This window comes from Heptranchias perlo, chromosome 4, assembly GCF_035084215.1.
Source record: "Heptranchias perlo isolate sHepPer1 chromosome 4, sHepPer1.hap1, whole genome shotgun sequence".
In the NCBI taxonomy this organism is placed as follows: Eukaryota; Metazoa; Chordata; class Chondrichthyes; order Hexanchiformes; family Hexanchidae; genus Heptranchias; species Heptranchias perlo.
In genome coordinates, this window is record NC_090328.1 from 86,383,992 (window position 1) to 86,403,836 (window position 19,845).

Genomic DNA, 19,845 nt, shown 5'->3' on the forward strand with positions numbered 1-19,845 from the left:
AGCTTTGCTAAAGAAAAAGTCCAAGGCATTACCTATTGACGATGAATCAAGAAAGAACCGCCATACAGAAAGGTTAACCGCAGGGCTTTACCTTGTGTTTTGTATTATTCTAAAATAACTCACACTTTCAGATTTTTTACCGACACTATTTCTGCAGCTGTGTTTCATAGCTGTCAACATGTTTGCTTCACACCGGTGAGATTGAGAGTTTGGCGAAGTGTTAATAAACATGTTATTTAGTTCAAATCAGTTAAAATGCATTCTTCCAGAATCTATATTGTCACATACTCCAATTCAATGTCATATTATTGATGCACATGCAAAATAATTTTCAGAATAGAAAAACCATTTTAATAACCATCTATACTAAAATATGCAATATAAATAAGTGGGAGTTTAACTGTGACCTATACAGCAGGATGTAACAATAAGGGTGTTGTTATTAAGGATTGTGATGCATACTTGCCACGCATTCACAACAACTAGCGATTTTCAGCCCTCGTATACTTACGGCTCCAATGCCTTGCTTAATATTTCTCCCCTAATTTTCTCCTCTCCTCTAGAAAGTGATACAGCTCTACTAGCATTAAGTGCTCTCCAGGACCTTTCCTATTCAGCTGTACATAATGTGTGAGTCTGGGCATGACATGGTGGCAGGCTATTTGGGCATGGGAATCATCACAGCCAAGCTTGATTCTGCCCTCACTAGACATCTCCACCTGCACTTTTCAGGAAAAGACAGTGGATGATGGTTGAGTGGAAATCGAGGATTTTACCACTCCCTCGCTGTGGGCAATTGTAGCTGTCCCGCCCGAGTTCAGTCAACGAAGAACAAACTTTTTAGTCAATAATTGTGTGCACAGGATTGATTCCTGGATCCCCACTTGCCTAAAGAAAAGTGGCTACCATTATGCGTGCTTTCTGCACGGTGGTTTTCCCTCTACTTTCCACAGCCACTGCCCAGGAACCAGCTGAAGAAAGCTGATTTTTAAAAAAAAAACACTTGAATACTCACAAACAGCATTTGCACAAGCAGTAAATTTTCCACCCTACTTTTTAAAAATATTTTTTTTAAACACCAAATTTCTTTACTCAATCCTTCATGACTATGGGAGCATAAGTGTAAAGGAGGCAGCAGTGGATTGCTCATAAAACTACTACCTGGTATTTAAATAGGGTGATTTAACAAGTCAGCAGGAACCTAAATGTTAGATTCATATACAAATCTGGCCAAATCCTACGTTTGTTTAAATGCTAAACACAGTACCAAGTGGCTATCATTTAGATGCAAGACAATTACGTGATTTATCTAATGAACAATTAGCAGTGCCATCAGATTTTGGGGGGGACAGTCACGTTGAACTGACAAGAATTTACAGCAAAAAGGAAAAAGGAGAAAATAGGAGAGTAATATTGTTTGAAGACTTGTTCATAAGAAAACAGCTATTTTCACATCTGCTTTACACTTGAGCACTCACATGACTTCCAGTTTCACCAGTGACAGAAGATAGCAAAGATTATCCACAAAGGTTGAAGGTTTTTTTTTAAATTCATGGTCGCCAGGCAAACTAAATGAGTCTATCTGACAGACACCAGCAGAACTGCTGCTAAGGTAACCTGCCACATACAGTCCTCTCCATGATTAAAACAATATTACATTGACTGCAGTGTTTTTTATGAATCCTTTCATGAGATGAAAGCCTACTGGTACAATGAATAGGCATACAAATACCACCATAGCTTTGTTCTGGCTGGGTCTGTATTATAGGCTCTCCACAGGGCTCCCAAAACTCAGAGAGCCCAAGGAGTGTCCATTTAGATTGAGACTGGGAAGTAACGTGAGTAATATTGTGTTACAGTAAACTCAATAAAAATCTCAGTTCAAAAAGATGAAATCATTCACAGAATATTAGAAAATTTAACAAGTACTGATAATCAGATTCAGAACAATAAAAACCGGAAAGGGACTGGTTTTAAATTGGAATTCCTAAAGTCTGAAAATAATTCCTTCTCAACTCTGCGAAGTGTCCGCAGCGCCTGAACTGTTTAAATGCACAATAACTGGTTGCAACAAAAATCTATTTGAATGGTGAAACAGCAAGATAGCACATGATCATATAAAAACAATATAATTAGGTTTGTTTCACTTGTTTGTTCTGATAACATTTGTACATCAAAATGGACATTTAAAAAAAAATGTGTGCTCTTGCACAGAAGTCAAAACTCAGGCAGCTATCTGTTCCTTCTCCCCACTTTCTGACCTTCCAAAACGTACAACAGTTTCCTTTCTATATTTATGCATTTTTCAAAATGGCCCACCAGCCGTAGTTACAAGAGATGCATACACATCAACTACAAATATCTAGCCATCTATATGACCGCAGTAGTTAAGGGAGATGTACGCATAACAATCTATATAAACAGATCCCATGGCACTATTCAAAGAGGAGCAAATGTCATGGACAACATTCCTCCCTCAACCAACGCTGCCAAAAAGACAGGCTAACTGGTTATTCATCTCATTTTATATTTCTGCACAATTGGTCGCTACATTTGCTTATATAACGACTGCAGTTCAAAAGTAATTCATTGGTTGTAAAGTGCTTTCACACATCTTGAAGATGTAGTAAATGCTATATAAATTTAAGTTCTTTCCTGCCTGAATTCCCCACTCTTGCCCGCCAGGTAGTGGCTCCGCTGGGTTTGGGCGGGAGTCAGAGGAAAGATTTGTTAATGAGGCCCAAGACTCCCCGGGTTCGCTGCCTGCTTTGGAGCTTGCGCGCTCCATACCCGCCACCCCCCCTCCCCATTTAAAATCGGGGCCAAAGTCACCATGGAAAATATTGCAATCAATCTGATCCTGTTCTTCCCCAACATCCACATATGCGCACCATCTGGTAAGAGCTACTAGATTATGACCAGAAGGAGAGAGCATGGCTGATTTTCTACCCCTTCCCTTGCCCAGTGTTACTGATACCAACTGAAGTGGTTGCAACAACTGCCCTAGCCGAGATCCGCTAACTCAATGTAGACCAGGGGCCCGATATTACCATGGCGGCGGGTTCGCAGCGGGGGGTCGACTGGGCGCGTGGGTAACGCGCCCGGTGAAATCAGTCTGCCCCGAACGCAATCGCAGGCTGATTGGATCCACTTACCTGTTCTTCCGGGTTCCCCGCTGCTAAGCTGCGCGGTGGGCGGACTGCGCATGCGCGGTAAGGTCTGTCAGCTGGAGGAGCTCTAATTAAAGGGGCAGTCCTCCACTGACTGATGCTGCAACAAATAGGAAAAATTACAGCATGGAGCAGCCCAGTACTCATCCCGCCACTACCACTCAACCCAATCCTCATACAATCTCATGGCTCTATCTCATACTCACCCTCTCATGCATCTCTTTCATGGTCAGCCTCACTCAACCTGCCACTACCTGTGCTGCAGCCACAGGGCATGCATCACATATGTGCAGTAGGAAGCATAAGGCAAACGTGTCGTGAGCATGAAGGGGATGCACAAGGGTGTTTGAGGGTTTGTCATCATTTTTACTTATATTTAATTTCTGATCAACTCACATTACATATTATATTGGCACCACTACTGCCACGTCTTTGTGAATTTTGTCTGGTTTGTGCAATAATGCCCTTTCCTGAGGATCACAATGAAGACCCACAACTCATGCCACCCATTGTGTCACTGCAGAGTGGGTGTAGGTGTATTTGCAGGGCTCTTTTGTGCAGACGACTGAGAGACGTCGGCGATGTCCCCAGTGGCACCCTGGAAGGATGCGGAGGAGAAGTTGTTGAGGGCAGTGGTGACTTTGACAGCGACAGGTAAGAAGATGGTGCTTGGGCCAGCCGGGAGCAGCTCGGCATGAAGGAGGCTGCAGATGTCCACGGCTACATGTCGAGTGACTCTGAGCCTCCGTGTGCACTGCTGCTCAGAGAGATTCAGGAAACTGAGCCTCGGTCTGTGGACCCTGTGGCGAGGGTAGTGCCCACTGCGACGCATCTCTCTCTGCGGTTGCCCTCCCTCCTGTTGTGCAGGTGGATGTGTCACAGCACTGTGTTGTGGAGCTCCACGTGTCAGAGGTGGACGGCGTGGCCGGCGAGGCTGGTGATGCTGTTCGCCCTCCGAGGAGGTCATGACTGCAGCTACGGCGGCCCCCATCCGGAAGATGTACATCTGAGGGGGTCCGCAAGGTAGGTACGTGTGTCTGGACACCGGGGTAAGTGTGCAAGTTGGTGAATTTTATTGTTAGGAGGAGGGTGGTGGAGGCCAAACTTTGTCCCAAGTGACAGAGTGGCCTCCTGCAATGAGTGAGGGTCTCCCCCCACAACCTGTCAAATGGACCTTTGCAGCTGCCACAGGCTGATGGCTACAACACGTCCATTTGAACTGGGAGTGTCTCCCCCAGTACGGGAAAAAGTCCCAGTTGTTTGCAAAATCCCACCCCTCCTAAAATACCATGTTAATCAGGTCTCTAAACGACCTGAAATACCGAAATAAATACTCTTAAGTGGCACCCCGCCGGCTTTAATTGCCGGCGGGAGTCCCACATGAGGGGGCTGCGCGCGCATGTGAGCGCATCAGTGGAAAACCCGGAAGTGGGCGGGTTGGAAGCGGGCTCCCGCCCCGCCCCGAGAATCGCCGATTTTCGTAGCCCCCCCGCCACCAACGCACCCGATCGTGGGTGCTAAAATCGAGCCCCAGAAGTCAAAACTGGTCCCTTCCTAGTATGTATGGTTCTGAACTACGCTACATAGTGCAGTGCATTTAACTACTGAGCTACTGCATATCCTTTTAGGTGGATCCATTTGCTCAGATTTAGCTTCTTTAATAAAAGGGTAACCACTAATCTGGTGACACAGTGTATTGAGATGTGGATCCCCACAGCACTGAATTATTAGTCAGTTGCACCACTGTTGGAAAGTGCTAAGTGGAAGGAATTTATAAGCAGAGTCATCACTGGGATGCTTTCATGTACATGCAGCAGTATTGGCAGAAGCCAGAGAAGTCATTGTCCTCTCATCTTCAGATGGGTGCATCGCCCAGAGACCCCAGAAAATGGGGGGGGGGGGGGGGGGGGGAAACAGAGTAAGACTTGGCTTCAAAAGAAATTCTGAGGTACTTATGAACATCAGTGAATGTGATATTTTCACATTTGGCCCATTTTTAAACTTGCATAACAACCCATGAAATTGCAACCAAGGCCAAGGTGTTACTTCTCCAGTAACACAAGATACTTACAGATGAGCACGGTCATTCAGCCCATCTTAATTCATCCATCTCGAATGACCCTACACTCCCCCTACTGCTGCACCTAATTGTTTCTTAAATGATTCCAGGGTTTCCGCTTCTGTCCAGAGGTCCATTCCAAGTGTTGATCACTCTCTCTGCGAGGAAGAACTTCCTGTTATCAGTCCTAAAGTTACCGTTTATTAATTTGAATTGAGTCCCCTAGTCCAACTCTCGCAGTTTAACTTTAGAGATTGTGAATTAACTTTATCCATATAATTTACCATCTTATATGCCTCTAAGATCACCTCTCAGACACCTCCTTTCCAAGCAGACAAGCCCAAGTCTTTTCAGTCTTTCCTAATAATTCAGGCCCATGAAACTAGGGATCAGCCTTGTGGCTCTTCTCTGCACTGCCTTCAACGCTTCAAAGTCTCCCTTGTTTCTCGGAAACTAGAACTAGACACGGAACTCACTGTGCGATCTAACCAGAGCACTGCAGTTTGATAACAGCTTCCTCTGACTTATATTCTACTGTTTTGGCTATGTAATTGAGCATTCGATTGGTTTTGTTTATTACTGCTCTGCACTGGTTGGACATGTTGAGCGTTGAGTCGACTAAGGCACCTGGGTCTCTTTTAGCGTCACCCCAGACCTTTTTCCAACACCATTCATGGAATATGCATGTTTCCCATTTCTCCTTCATATGTACAGTACTTTACCCTTGTCTGCATTAAGTTTCAACTGCCAAATTAAATACCCGTTATTCATAGATTTTTAATGACTGTTAAAATAGTGGTGCAAGTTGATTTTGTGCAACATAGGCAATTTCATGCACCGCCTACCCCATAAAGTGGGGGAGCCAGGCCTTCATTCTTCCCTCTCTTTCAAAAGAGATGTGTAACATTTGATTATATCAGAAGCAAAGCATTGTCCACACTCCCCAGGAAGCACATTCTGACATCATTATTTATGTTCACAAACTATTTACAAGCAGTTAGAATTATAGTCCTTCCTGTATAGATATGCCATAGGATTATTGGCAGGTGAACAAATGACTGCAGATACACAGCCAATGATACCTTTTAACTTGGGGAAGCCACCAATCTTGAAAAACTTTAAGCAAGATTCAGAATTCTGGTACAAATGTAAAGTCAGTTACCATTTTCAACCAGTCTTGCTGCTGTTTACATGTGGCTGCTGTTTTGCTAAAATTAATAAATGTTGGAAAATGCTCCTCTCCCATGTCGGCTGCCATCCCTTCTCCCTTTTTATTCAGTGTTGAAAAGATGCAAACAATATGATGAGGCTTAAATGTGTTTTCATTCTTCTACACTCTCACTTAAAGGGGCTTCGAGCATCCCTGAATATTTTGTTTAATCCTATTAATTAACCAGCCTTGCCTCACCATCACAGGAATTTAAAAAAAAAACTTGTCTTTAAATAGGACTTTTATTGTAAAGGACATCCAAAGGTGCTTCATAAGAAAACAGCTTGGAGTGTTCGGTGGATAAATGTACCATCTAGTATAGCATCAATTCCTTCAGTTCCAGTCAATTCCTGTCTGTGCTGAGTTAGCTGTTTAGCAGCCAAGTCAATGGCAGGAGAGGGAATAAAAGATTTCAACGCCCAAATGGGAAGCAGAAAAAAAGTGTTCGGTTACTACTCCTGACTGCTACCCAGTGACTTTTGCTGGAAAGTATGAATGTGTGGACATTGAACAAGGACAGGATCAGGCTTTTATGTGATGCTTTGCAAGGTAGGATAGCCTGTCAGCATCATGCAAGTTCACTCAGGAGGAATAGTACTTACATCGAATCTACGGCACAGAAACAGGCCATTTGGCCCAACTGATCTATGTCAGCATTTATGCTCCACACACGCCTCCTCCCTCCCTACTTCATCTAATCCTACTAGTATACTCTTCTATTCCGTTCTCCCTCATGTGCTTATCTAGCTTCCCCTTAAATGCATATATGCTAATTGTCTCAACTACTCCTTGTGGTAGCGTGTTCCACATTCTTACCACTCTTTGGGTAAAGAAGTTTCCCCTGAATTCCCTATTGGATTTATTAGTGATTATCTTATAGTTACGACCCTTAGTTTCAGACTCCCTACAATATAGTGAATAGTGGAGACCCCAGCACAGATCCATACCACTAGTTACTTCCTTCTAATTCAAGTACATACCCATTATCTCTATTCTCTGGTTAGGCATTAGAAGACAATCTCCTAACCAGGTCAATAATTTGCCTTCAATTCCATGAGCTTTAATTTTAGCTAACAGTGTTTTATGTGGAACCTTATCACCTGAACAAGGTAATGAAGGGTTTCCAGCAGCTGTGGAACCCAGCACAAGTCAACACTTTCAGGAGAGGAAGTAAGAAAACTGAAAAATGATTACGGCACTTTCAAAAGAAATGTGAGCAGCAATCCCATGATATAGTGATCAACAGAATTTGTACAACACAATTTGCACATCAGAATTCACAGATTAAGAACATTTTCAAATGGGATGAAAATAGTTGAATAAAAGAAACCTGTTTGGCAGCACGAAAAAACAATTTATATATTCTCAATCACAATATCTGAATATTGTATTGTCAGTTTTTAAAAAATCTTTTCATCAAGTCTCCACATTGTGATGAGCCCCTCACATCTGAGGTAGGTTTAAAGATTAATAATGAAGGATTTTCTTCAGATAAGTTCTTAAATCTACTAAGCACATTTAGCTTCTGCCATATGATCAAAGAAAAGTAAACATGACAGTAATCCATAAAAGTTGATATGACAGTAACTGCCTGGGAGACTTTACAGTGAGGAGTTCCTTCACTCCAAGGAGCTGGAGGCTTCCAACAAGGAGCAGAATGCTTGAGGAATTTCAAGTAAATTAAATCAGTCAGCCTTTAACAAGATTAACATTTTTTAAGAATCAGGTCGTAAAAGGTTCTGTTGCAATATTCAGTACTTTTCATTGGGAGGTTCTCATTATTCCTCAAAACATTTTTCCTCTTATTATATTGTGCAGATACATTTTTGAAAATGGTATAGTCCATAAAGATTACTCCACACATAAAAGCTTTGACTGAAGCATGCAGATTACTATTTGTTTCAACTTATTCTTACCATGCAATGAACGCTCACATAGAATGTTATGCAGACATAAACAGTACAGACCCATTGCTATAAAACAAGTCATTAACTTGCAAAAATATACTTACATTTTTATGGTGTCTGATCATGTCAAAAGATCTCAAAAAGTTCTTCACACAATTATTGAAGTGTAATGGCTGCTATTATGCAAGCGAAAATGTATCTTGTATACATACACAGCAGGTGCGCACACACACACACACACACACACACGGTGATTTATAAAAAACTGCCACAAGAAAGCAAGCATTGTATGTCCATACAAATGTGTCAGAAAGTATGTATTACTGCAACCATCATTGGTGCATTGCCAAGTGTACTGGTCTCAGTCTAGGGCAGTGTTGATTTGGACCCTTGCATCAAGAGTGAGAAAGGAAACAATTGATTTTCACTACCAGATACAGCTGCATTTTAGAGTCTTAAATACATTACAGTGAAAATGCTTCAACTGCTGACCTCTTCTTTCCCTCTCCAAATAAAAAAAATATATAATCAGGAACATATTTGGTAAGGCTTCTGCATCCCAACAATGTGGAGATGCCGGTGATGGACTGGGGTTGACAATTGTAAACAATTTTACAACACCAAGTTATAGTCCAACAATTTTATTTGAAATTCACAAGCTTTCGGAGGCTTCTTCCTTCCTCAGGTGAATGTTGTGGGCCACAACATTCACTTGAGGAAGGAGGAAGCCTCCGAAAGCTTGTGAATTTCAAATAAAATTGTTGGACTATAACTTGGTGTTGTAAAATTGTTTACAATTGGCACCCCAACAAGACAGTCATGAGCCCTAACCCCAGGGTTGCTTGTAACCACTGACAACAGTTTTATTATTTCTATGCAGTGCCTCTAGGTGGAGCACCATGCCACAAACAGAAGTGGAAAACCGGCAATCTGCTTGATCAAGTTGTAAGTGCCAATTCCCCGATTGGATGTTTCTTGGCGGTTTCATCACATGACCGCCTCCTTCCAAACACCACACCCAGTCAAACAGCTTTTTTTTGCATCTCCAATATTTTTATAACTAATAAACAAAAGCATTCAAGAAAATGAGAAAAAAAACACACTTTAACTGCCCCTATATTTCTCCTGGGTTGCTTATAGCTATGCCCAGGAAATTAAAGTTAAATTCCTGGAGAGTTAGCAACCCTAAGCGCATCCTTTGTCAGCATTAGCACCAGCTACAAGGTAGTATGGTGTACACATTAACCCGTATTCTTGGTTTTGGAATGGTGAAGAGCTGAGTCCTATAAGCAAAATAAAGTGCAGCCAAGCCTCACAACAGCGGCAAGGTGAGTGACCAGTTAATAGGTTTTGGTGAAGTTGGTTGAGGGATGAATGTTAGCCAAGGCACCAGGAGGACTCCCTGCTCTTCTTCAGATAGCACCAGTAACATATTTTACATCCACCTGAACAGGCGGACAGGGCCTTAGTTTAATGTCTCATCTGAAAGGTGGATCTCCAGCACTCCAACAATGTAGCACTCCCTCAGTACTGCACTGGAGTGTCAGCCTAGATTATGTGCTCAAGTCTTTGAGTGAGGATTGGATCCACAAACTCCTGACTCCATCGCTTTGGATGGACCAGGCTCTGAGTAACATGGAGAGAAGCTGATATGAAAGGAAATATCACCATAATCTGATATTACCAAATAATCCAGCCAAATTCAGGCTAAAGGATGAAGGAAAATCTGTAAACAATGGAATCTTTTAGATAAAACAAGTTAAATACATCCTTGGAAGATTAAAAAGTATTGGTCATTGGAAGTATAAAATAAGTTCTCATCTAATACTTTGGTTTGTTTACACACTTCAATTTACGTACCTAAATTACTACAAAGCTATCTGATAGGGTCTTTTTAATTCTTCAAATTATTATTCACCATCCACACACTGCTGGAGTATAGTCTATCTTCATAGCTTCTAAGGAAACCACGTTCTGAGCACACACACGGAAATGTCATCGGGATATTACAGATAGCAGTGCCACACGCAGTTTCCTACTCCTGCATCATACAAGTTCCAGCAGCTACCAGTTCATTTAAGTCAATGGAAAACAAATTTAAGCAGGGTGTATATGGGCGGCCGATCTCTAACTGCCAATTTTCCACCTAAGTGGAAAGTGAAAATTACCCCTATAATAACTTGAGATTCTTCAAGCATCTATATAGTGGAAACGATGTTCCAGTTCCAAATTGTATGTCAGCAGATAGAACGATGGAACAACAAAGAAAAACTGGGAAGCAACCTTAGGTTAAAAACCTCAGATCAGTCCTAGGAACTGCCTTGTCTGGATATGAAATCAAGTACAGCTGATCTATGGTGAGGGTTCACTAACTCTAGAATCATAGAATAGTTACAGCATGGAAGGAGACCATTCGGCCCGTCGAGTCCATGCCGGCTCTCTGCAAGAGCTATCCAGCTAGTCCCACTCCCCCGCCCTTTCCCCGTAGCCCTGCAAATTTTTTCCCTTGAAGTACTTATCCAATTTCCCTTTGAAAGCCACAATGAATCTGCCTCCACCACCCCCTCAGGCAGTGCATTCCAGATCATAACCACTCGCTGTGTAAAAAAGCTTTTCTTCATGTCACCTTTGGTTCTTTTGCCAATCACCTTAAATCTATGTCCTCTGGTTCTTGACCTTTCCGCTAATAGTAAACAATTTTACAACACCAAGTTATAGTCCAACAATTTTATTTTAAAATCCACAAGCTTTCGGAGGCTTCCTCCTTCCTCAGGTGAATGTGGAAATGAAATCCTTGAACCTATCGCATTTATAAATCACAGAACAATGCCTGGTGATTACAGATAGTCTTTTCAACTGCCCGTTGCCAAGGCAACCAAAGTGTTCAGACAGATAGGTGTTACCTACAGGGCCACCGAATATACAAACGGCCAGAACTAAAAAAACAGATGATGTGGAAATGCCAATTAAAAAAACAGAGCGAAAGAGGTAGAAACATAGAAACATCCGGAAGGAAAAGACAGCAATTGACCCGTTATATTAAAAACAGATAACATTTATTCGCTGGTGGGGTAACGTGTAGCGTGACATGAACCCAAGATCCTGGTTGAGGCCGTCCTCATGGGTGCGGAACTTGGCTATCAATTTCTGCTCGACGATTTTGCGTTGTCGAGCGTCTCGAAGGCCGCCTTGGAGTACACTTACCCGAAGGTCGGTGGCTGAATGTCCTTGACTGCTGAAGTGTTCCCCGACTGGGAGGGAACCCTCCTGTCTGGCGATTGTTGCGCGGTGTCCGTTCATCCGTTGTCGCAGCGTTTGCATGGTCTCGCCAATGTACCATGCTCTGGGGCATCCTTTCCTGCAACGTATGAGGTAGACAACGTTGGCCAAGTCACAGGAGTATGAACCATGCACCTGGTGGGTGGTGTCCTCTCGTGTGATGGTGGTATCTGTGTCGATGATCTGGCATGTCTTGCAGAGGTTACCGTGGCAGGGTTATGTGGTGTCGTGGACGCTGTTCTCCTGAAAGCTGGGTAATTTGCTGCGAACGATGGTCTGTTTGAGGTTGGGTGGCTGTTTAAAGGCGAGTAGTGGAGGTGTGGGGATGGCCATAGCGAGGTGTTTGTCGTCATTGATGACATGTTGAAGGCTGCGGAGAACATGGCGTAGTTTCTCCGCTCCGGGGAAGTACTGGACGATGAAGGGTACTCTGTTGGTTGCGTCCCGTGTTAGTCTCCTGAGGAGGTCTGTGCGATTTTTCGCTGTGGCCCGTCGGAACTGTCGATCGATGAGTCGAGCGTCATATCCCGTTCTTACGAGGGCGTCTTTCAGCGTCTGTAGGTGTCCATCGCGTTCCTCCTCGTCTGAGCAGACCCTGTGTATTCGCAGGGCCTGTCCATAGGGGATGGCCTCTTTGACGTGGTTAGGGTGGAAGCTGGAAAAGTGGAGCATCGTGAGGTTGTCTGTGGGCTTGCGGTAGAGTGAGGTGCTGAGGTGCCCGTCTTTGATGGAGATTCGTGTGTCCAAGAAAGAAACTGATTCTGAGGAGTAGTCCATGGTGAGCTTGATGGTGGGATGGAACTTGTTAATGTTATCGTGTAGTCTCTTTAGTGATTTTTCGCCGTGGGTCCATAGAAAGAAAATGTCATCGATGTATCTGGTGTATAGCGTTGGTTGGAGGTCCTGTGCAGTGAAGAAGTCGTGCTCGAGCTTGTGCATGAAAATGTTGACGTATTGGGGTGCGAATTTGGTCCCCATGGCTGTTCCGTGTGTTTGGGTAAAGAACTGGTTATCGAAGGTGAAGACATTGTGATCCAGGATGAAGCGGATGAGTTGTAGGATGGCGTCTGGAGATTGGCTGTTGTTGGTGTTGAGTATTGATGCTGTCGCAGCGATGCCGTCATCGTGGGGGATACTGGTGTAGAGTGCCAAGACGTCCATCGTGGTGAGAAGTGTTCCTGGTTAAACTGGTCCGTGGGTACTGAGTTTTTGTAGGAAGTGTGTAGTGTCGCGACAGAAGCTGGGGGTTCCCTGTACGATGGGTTTCAGGATGCCCTCGATGTATCCAGAGAGGTTTCCGCTAATAGGAACAGTTTCTCTCTATCCACTCTGTCTAGACCCTTCATGGTTTTGAATACCTCTATCAAATCTCCTCTCAACCTTCTCTGCTCTAAGGAGAACAACCCCAGCGTCTCCAGTCTATCCACATAACTGAAGTCCCTCATCCCTGGAATCATTCTAGTAGATCTCTTCTGCACCCTCTCTAAGGCCTTTTCATTCTTCCTAAAGTGCGCTGCTCAGAACTGGATGCAATACTCCAACTGTGGCCGAACGAGTGTTTTATAAAAGTTCATTATAACCTTCTTGCTTTTGTACTCTATGCCTCTATTTATGAGTCCAGGATCCAATTTGCTTTCTTAACCGCTTTCTCAACCTGCCCCGCCACCTTCAACAATTTGTGCACATGTACCCCCAGATCTCCCTGTTCCTGCACCCCTTTTAGAATTGTACCCTTTAGTTTATATTGTCTCTCCTCGTTCTTCCTACCGAAATGTATCACTTCACACTTCTCTGCATTAAATTTCATCTGCCACATGTCTGCCCATTCCACCAGCCTGTCTATGTCCTCTTGAAGTCTATCACTATCCTCCTCACTGTTCACTACCCTTCCAAGTTTTGTGTCAGCTGCAAATTTTGAAATTGTGCCCTGTACACCCAAGTCCAAGCCATTAATATATATCAAAAAAAGCAATGGCTCTCGTCCCGACCCCTGGGGACCACCACTGTATACCTCCCTCCAGTCCAAAAAACAAACGTTTACAACTCTCTGTTTCCTATTACTTAGCCAATTTCATATCCATGCTGCCACTGCCCTTTTTAAACCATGGGCTTCAACTTTGATGACAAGCCTATTATGCGGCACTTTATCAAACGCCTTTTGGAAGTCCATATACACCACATCAACCGCATTGCCCTCATCGGCCTCTCTGTTACCTCATCAAGAAACTCAATCAAGTTGTTGAACACGATTTGCCTTTAACAATTCCGTGCTGGCTTTCTTTAATTAATCCACACTTGTCCAAGTTAATTTTGTCCAGGATTATTGTTTCTAAAAGTTTCCCCACTACCAAGGTTAAACTGACTAGCCTGTAGTTTCTGGGTTTATCCTTACGCCATTTTTGAACAAGGGTGTAACATTTGCAATTCTCCAGTCCTCTGGCACCACCACAGTATCTAAGGATAATTGGAAGATTATGGCCAGTACCTCTGCAATTTCCACCCTTACTTCACTCAGCAACCTAGGATGCAACCTATCCGGACCAGGTGACTTATCTACTTCAAGTATAGCCAGTCTTTCTAGTGCCTCCTCTATCAATTTTTAGCCCATCCAGTATCTCAACTATATCTTCACTTACTGTGACACTCTATGAACTGAAACTAATGCCAACAGTACAGATTTCCAGGTAAGAAACATAAACTTACATATTCAGATGTCTTAATGGTGGGCACATTAACTTCTGAAGAAATTAAGATCCCACTGGGAACCAGTAAGACCCAACAGGACACAATTAGCTTACACCAACAGGTGATTCCCTAACCAACCAAATACAAACGAAGGCCTGATCTAGATGCAACATGAACCTGAATAAAATGTCAACCCGTGATCAACAATGCGATGTCCAGGACTGAGGACCAGATGATCCTTACTAGTTGGGAAAGGGAAGATCTGAGGGGATCACTGGCTGAGCAGGTTTAGTTGAATTGGTTGCATAAAAAGTTGGCATTCAGAACTGCAAAATGGCTGCTGCCATCAAACCTATAATTCTTAAAACCACATTTGCTGGAATCCATGAACCTTCCTGTACAGGCAAAACCAAAATGGTAACTACTGTAAATTAGGCTGAAGGAAGAAAAAAGCTTTCTGCTGGGTTGTCCAAAATAATGCCTCCTAGGAATATGAGTTCCTAGTGGCACTGGCACTAGGACTTGTAATCTCAACCCTTGGACTCATTACATATCTGATGGCAGACCTCAGGCATGAACATAGCCAAATATATGCAGTGTACTCACTCACGCACAATGTTTAACTACCTGGGGTACTGAAAATGAGTGGAGCTCCTCAATCTGCCTCTGCTCCCCTGCTCTAGGGATGAAACAGTGTCATTTCAAGAATTCCAATCTCACAATTTGGAAAGAGTGCGTACAAAATTTAAATTTGCTGTCTACACCCTGACCTCAGGCAGGCATGGAGTCTGGTAAGCCAATCATCATTGTGTGGAAAATACATGTAAATGCTTAATCCTGGAGATGACAGATAACTCTGAGTGTTAAGGAGATGTTGAAGAAGAGTACACTGTATAGATAACTTTTCCCCTATCATGATGTAATCACACCTCCTGTGGGGTCCTATCATTCAATGGAACCTGTGAAATGGAGAGGGTAATCTTCCCTGATAGTATCTGAGATTCACATGTCGATTGTGACTTGAAAAACTGGGACTGTTGTTGTTAAAATAGATGAGATTAAGGTGTGATTTGATAAAGGTGTTTAAAATTATGAAGTGCTGGGAGCTGGAGTATTTAAAGGGCCTTTACAACCATGGATTTTGAGGGAAAAGGGAGGGAATTGCAGAAATAGAGCAGCAAGGAGTAAGGCAGCACCACGCTTTAATGACTCTTTGCTTGAGTTGCTACTGGTCGGCGTGAGGAGCAGGAGGGAGATACTGTACCTGGGTGATAGGAGGAAGTGCCCTGCCTCTGCCACAAGATGACCAGGCTGAACGTGGCAGAGGAGCTGAGCAGCAGGAGCACACTAGCAAGGATGTGGGTGCAGTGCAGGAAGCGCTTTGCTGGCCTAACCAGGTCAGGGAAAGTGAGTACAGTTACTGATTCACCTACTTCCTGTGGTGTGCGTTACCCACCCCCCCCACCCCCCAACTTACTCTGTCTTGCCAAGCGTACTCCATCACATCACTCCTCACACCCACTTAAGTCTCGTTATCAACTTACCGTCACTTTCTGTGCACTTCCTCACCTCCCCATTTGTGAACCCACCACTTCCACTCACCCCAATCCTCATGCAATGTCATGAATCTGTCTGATACTCATCCTCTAATGTATCTCTATCATTGGCAGCCTCACCCAAAGCAATGCATCCATCAGGTGACCACGTCACCTTCGGTTACTCACACATAGGTTTTTCATGAACGTCAAGACTTGATGTCACCTATTGGGCACATTTAGAATGGGTGTGTGTGTGGTTGAAGGACTGTTTTGTGGAAGCAGAGTGAGGGGGCCGGTGTTGGTGGTGGTTATTCCAGGTGGTCTGAATAGCTTACTTTCTTCAGTTTGCAGATCTCCTTATGAGAACCTATTAGATATGAGTGACTCCTTGGCATCATGAACAGCCAATTGTGCCGCTGCTCTGCCAATGGGTTGCCCAATTTAGTCGTCCTCCTCCTCCTCGTCTTCTTCAATGTTGCCAGCAGATGAGGATGCTTCATGAGCATAATGGAGCTCCTCCACCTATAACCCTCTCTGTTCAGCGATGTTGTGCAGGACACAACACACGACTATTATTCTGCACACCCTCGTGGGAGAGTACTGAAGGGCTCCCCCAGATCGATCCAGGCACCAGAAGCACATCTTCAGCATTCCTATGGCTTGTTCAATGACAGACCTGGTGGTGATGTGACTGTTGTTGTACCGCTGCTGTGCCTCATTGGTGGGGGTCTCTTGCAGGTGTCATGAGCCACATCTGCAGGGGCTATCCCTTGTCTCCAAGGAGCCAGCAAGTCTGTCTTGTGCATGGAAGAGGGTTGGGATGTTGGACTCGTGCAAAATGAAGGAATCATGGCAGCTTCTAGGGAATCTGGCACACACCTGCAGAAACCTCCTCTGGTGGTCGCACACCAGCTGTGCAATGATGGAGTGATATCCCTTTTGGTTGATGAACGGTCCTGGCTCATGTGCAGGTCCTCGGATTGCTATGTGTGTGTAATCAATTGCGCCCTGCACGCTTAGGAAGCCAGCCAGAGAGTTGAAACCCACAACCCTCTCAGTCTGGCTGATGTCGTTGCAAGGGAAGTTGACGTAGTCGGATACCCTGGCAAACAAGCCATCCGTCACCTGTCGTATACTCATATGTGCAGACGAATGAGAGACCCTGGAGATGTCACTGGTGGTGCCCTGAAAGGATCCAGAGGCGAAGAAATTGAGGGCAGTGATGACGTTAACTGCAACAAGTAATGTGTGCCCACCAGGCCCAGCCAGGAGCAGCTCTTCCTCAAGGAGGCTGCAGGTGTCTGCGACTCACTCTGAGCCTGCGTAGACACTGCTCTTCAGAGAGGTCCAGGAAGCTCATCCTCTGTCTGTAGACCCTCTCACGTGGGTAATGCTTCCTGCGATCTTGACTCCTCTGTTGGTCCCCTCTCTGCTCTTCTACAGGTCCTCGTGGCGCATCTCTGTCTTGTGGATCTGCAAATCCCAGAACTGCATGGCGTGCCTGCCATGTATGGTGATGTGCCTCCTCCTCAGATGTACTGTGGAATAAATCCATTGCGCCCCCTCCAACCCATCCTGATCTTGTCAGTTTGAGGGGGTCCAGAATGTAGGTAAATATGTCTGAACACAAGAATTCTGAGCGTGAACAAAGAAATCTCAGTCAAAGGTTTGTCTGAGAGAACTAACTGCCCTGCTACAAAAACTCACACTTTATTCACACATGTCAATCACTGGTTTAAAGGTCCAAGTAAGGGCTGGCTGCAACTCGCCTCCGTTTCCATGGCATTTTTCAGAGGTCACAGGAGACACGTTCAAGGAAAGCTAAAATCGTTTGTGTAACTCAATACACAAAAAGTTAATCCCCTTAACTGGTTTAAATGCCTAAATTGGCCTTTTAAATATCGGCCCGCCGGCTTTAAGTGCCGGCAGGACTTCCGGGTGTCAGAAGCGCACGCGCATCCAAACGTGTCTGGGTCAAACCCAGAAGTCGGCGCGCTGGAGCCGGAATGCAGTCCCGCTCCAAAAATGGAGAATTTTCACTCCCCCACCTGCCCCCAACCCACCTGTTCTTGGGGGGTTAAAATTTACCCCCATGTGTTACCATGTTCTTTTATTTCCTAGATGGACAGGAAGGCAACAGCTTGACCTCTGACCCTCTCCCTGTCCAGGGTTTGGCAAGTAGGGCTATCATTCCCCCAGGTGTGAGCTCCTTGAAACTAATCCCTGCTGAACTCAAATGGATGAACCATTCCAATCCCTAATATGTGAATGTTTGCTGGGATGTTTTTTACGACTCCCGTTGTCTCAAGTCAGAGTGGAACGCAAGTGGTACCATTCTGGATAGACGTCGTATCTGAATTTTAATCCACGTCTCACAGCACTGCTGTTTGGAGAATTTAACTCCTGGAGAACAAAACTTACCTAAAAGCAACATCTTAAAAGAAATCATACCAAGATTTTTCCATAGCACAACAGTCAGAAATCCTGAAACTTGACAGTACACATTTTAGTTGAAAACGCAACAAAATCAAATAGAAATGAAGCATTATTTTCTCAAGCACTGGGTAAAAAATGCAAATAATTGAGATCCATGTGGGGAAAAAAAAAGACATAATTTGCTCACCTTGACCTCTGTGTTTCAATTAGTTTAGCAAGTCCATTGATTGACCTGAAATACAAATACTCAGATTGTCATACTCTGACAAACACTCCTGAAGATATTAAGCAGGAAAAATATGAATTTAAAGCCCTCCTGATTTTTTGTTCTGCTTTTGTTCTGAATGGGGTCTTAAGTGAAATGAGTTTGGGCAGTCTCAACCTAGCTCCCAGTCAAGATAAATCCGTGATTCCATGTTGCCCTTAATTTGATACCAAATCAGAGAAATCACTTTCAGGGGCCAAACGTATGACAGTGGTGAGAAATGCAAATGCCAAGATGGCACATTGGCAAGGACAATTCTGAGGCTTTTTCCCTGCTGCAATGGTACAAATTCTATTTTCTCCAACAATAAATTATTTTCCATTTCTTTTTCTGGTGTAGTTTTCATCTGCACTAGGTTGTGTGTCGTGCTTAATTTTTCTACTCGAATCCAGTGCTCATGTTGGCTGGTGTGATGATAAGACTGGGTTACGTCAATGAAAACTAATTAGTGGGCATAACTAAGCCAAGTGCAAACAATTAAACTTTTACCCTCAATCTTGAAAGTTAATGTTAATTTAAATTTTTTAAAAAATAAACCAGTCACTGTGCAAAATCATGTCATTGTAAATTACACAAGAAAGGAATGGAAAATGTAAGTATGTAAGTGTTGGAGTAAATAACTACAGTGCCATTACATGGGGGCTTTACTCAGCACCTAATCTATGCATTACCTGATTTGGAAGAGATTCGTTTCATTTGTGAAAACATCAAATTCATGGCCCAGTATCTTGTATATTTAGGGACACACCAGTTTCTATAGAAATGCTGTGCTTTTGTTAGCTTTGATTAAGTTTTCAACACAACATTGTAGTGCTGAAGACTTGTGCTCCAGAACTAGCTGCACCTCTAGCCAACCTGTTCCAGTACAGCTACAACACTGGCATCTACCCGACAAAGTGGAAAATTGCCCAGGTATGTCCTGTCCACAAAAAACAGGACAAATCCAATCGGGCCAATTACCGCCCCATCAGTCTACTCTCAATCATCAGCAAAGTGATGGAAGGTGTCGTCGACAGTGCTATCAAGCGGCACTTACTCCCCAATAACCTGCTCACCGATGCTGTTTGGGTTCCGCCAGGACCACTTGGCTCCAGACCTCATTACAGCCTTGGTCCAAACATGGACAAAAGAGCTGAATTCCAGAGGTGAGGTGAGAGTGACTGCCCTTGACATCAAGGCAGCATTTGACCGAGTGTGGCACCAAGGAGCCCAAGTAAAATTGAAGTCAATGGGAATCAGAGGGAAAACTCTCCAGTGGCTGGAGTCATACCTAGCACAAAGGAAGATGGTAGTGGT

At 44.0% G+C, this 19,845-nt stretch overlaps 1 protein-coding gene across 1 annotated transcript in view; it reads right to left on the bottom strand.

The window, feature by feature from the left end:
- cbwd (COBW domain containing) overlaps positions 1-19,845 on the bottom strand; it is a 78,786-nt gene that overhangs the window by 17,380 nt on the left and 41,561 nt on the right. Inside the window, exon 10 of the mRNA XM_067983262.1 lies at positions 18,472-18,516. Within this exon, the coding sequence (XP_067839363.1) occupies positions 18,472-18,516 (45 nt within the window). The remainder of the gene's footprint in view (positions 1-18,471; positions 18,517-19,845) is intronic.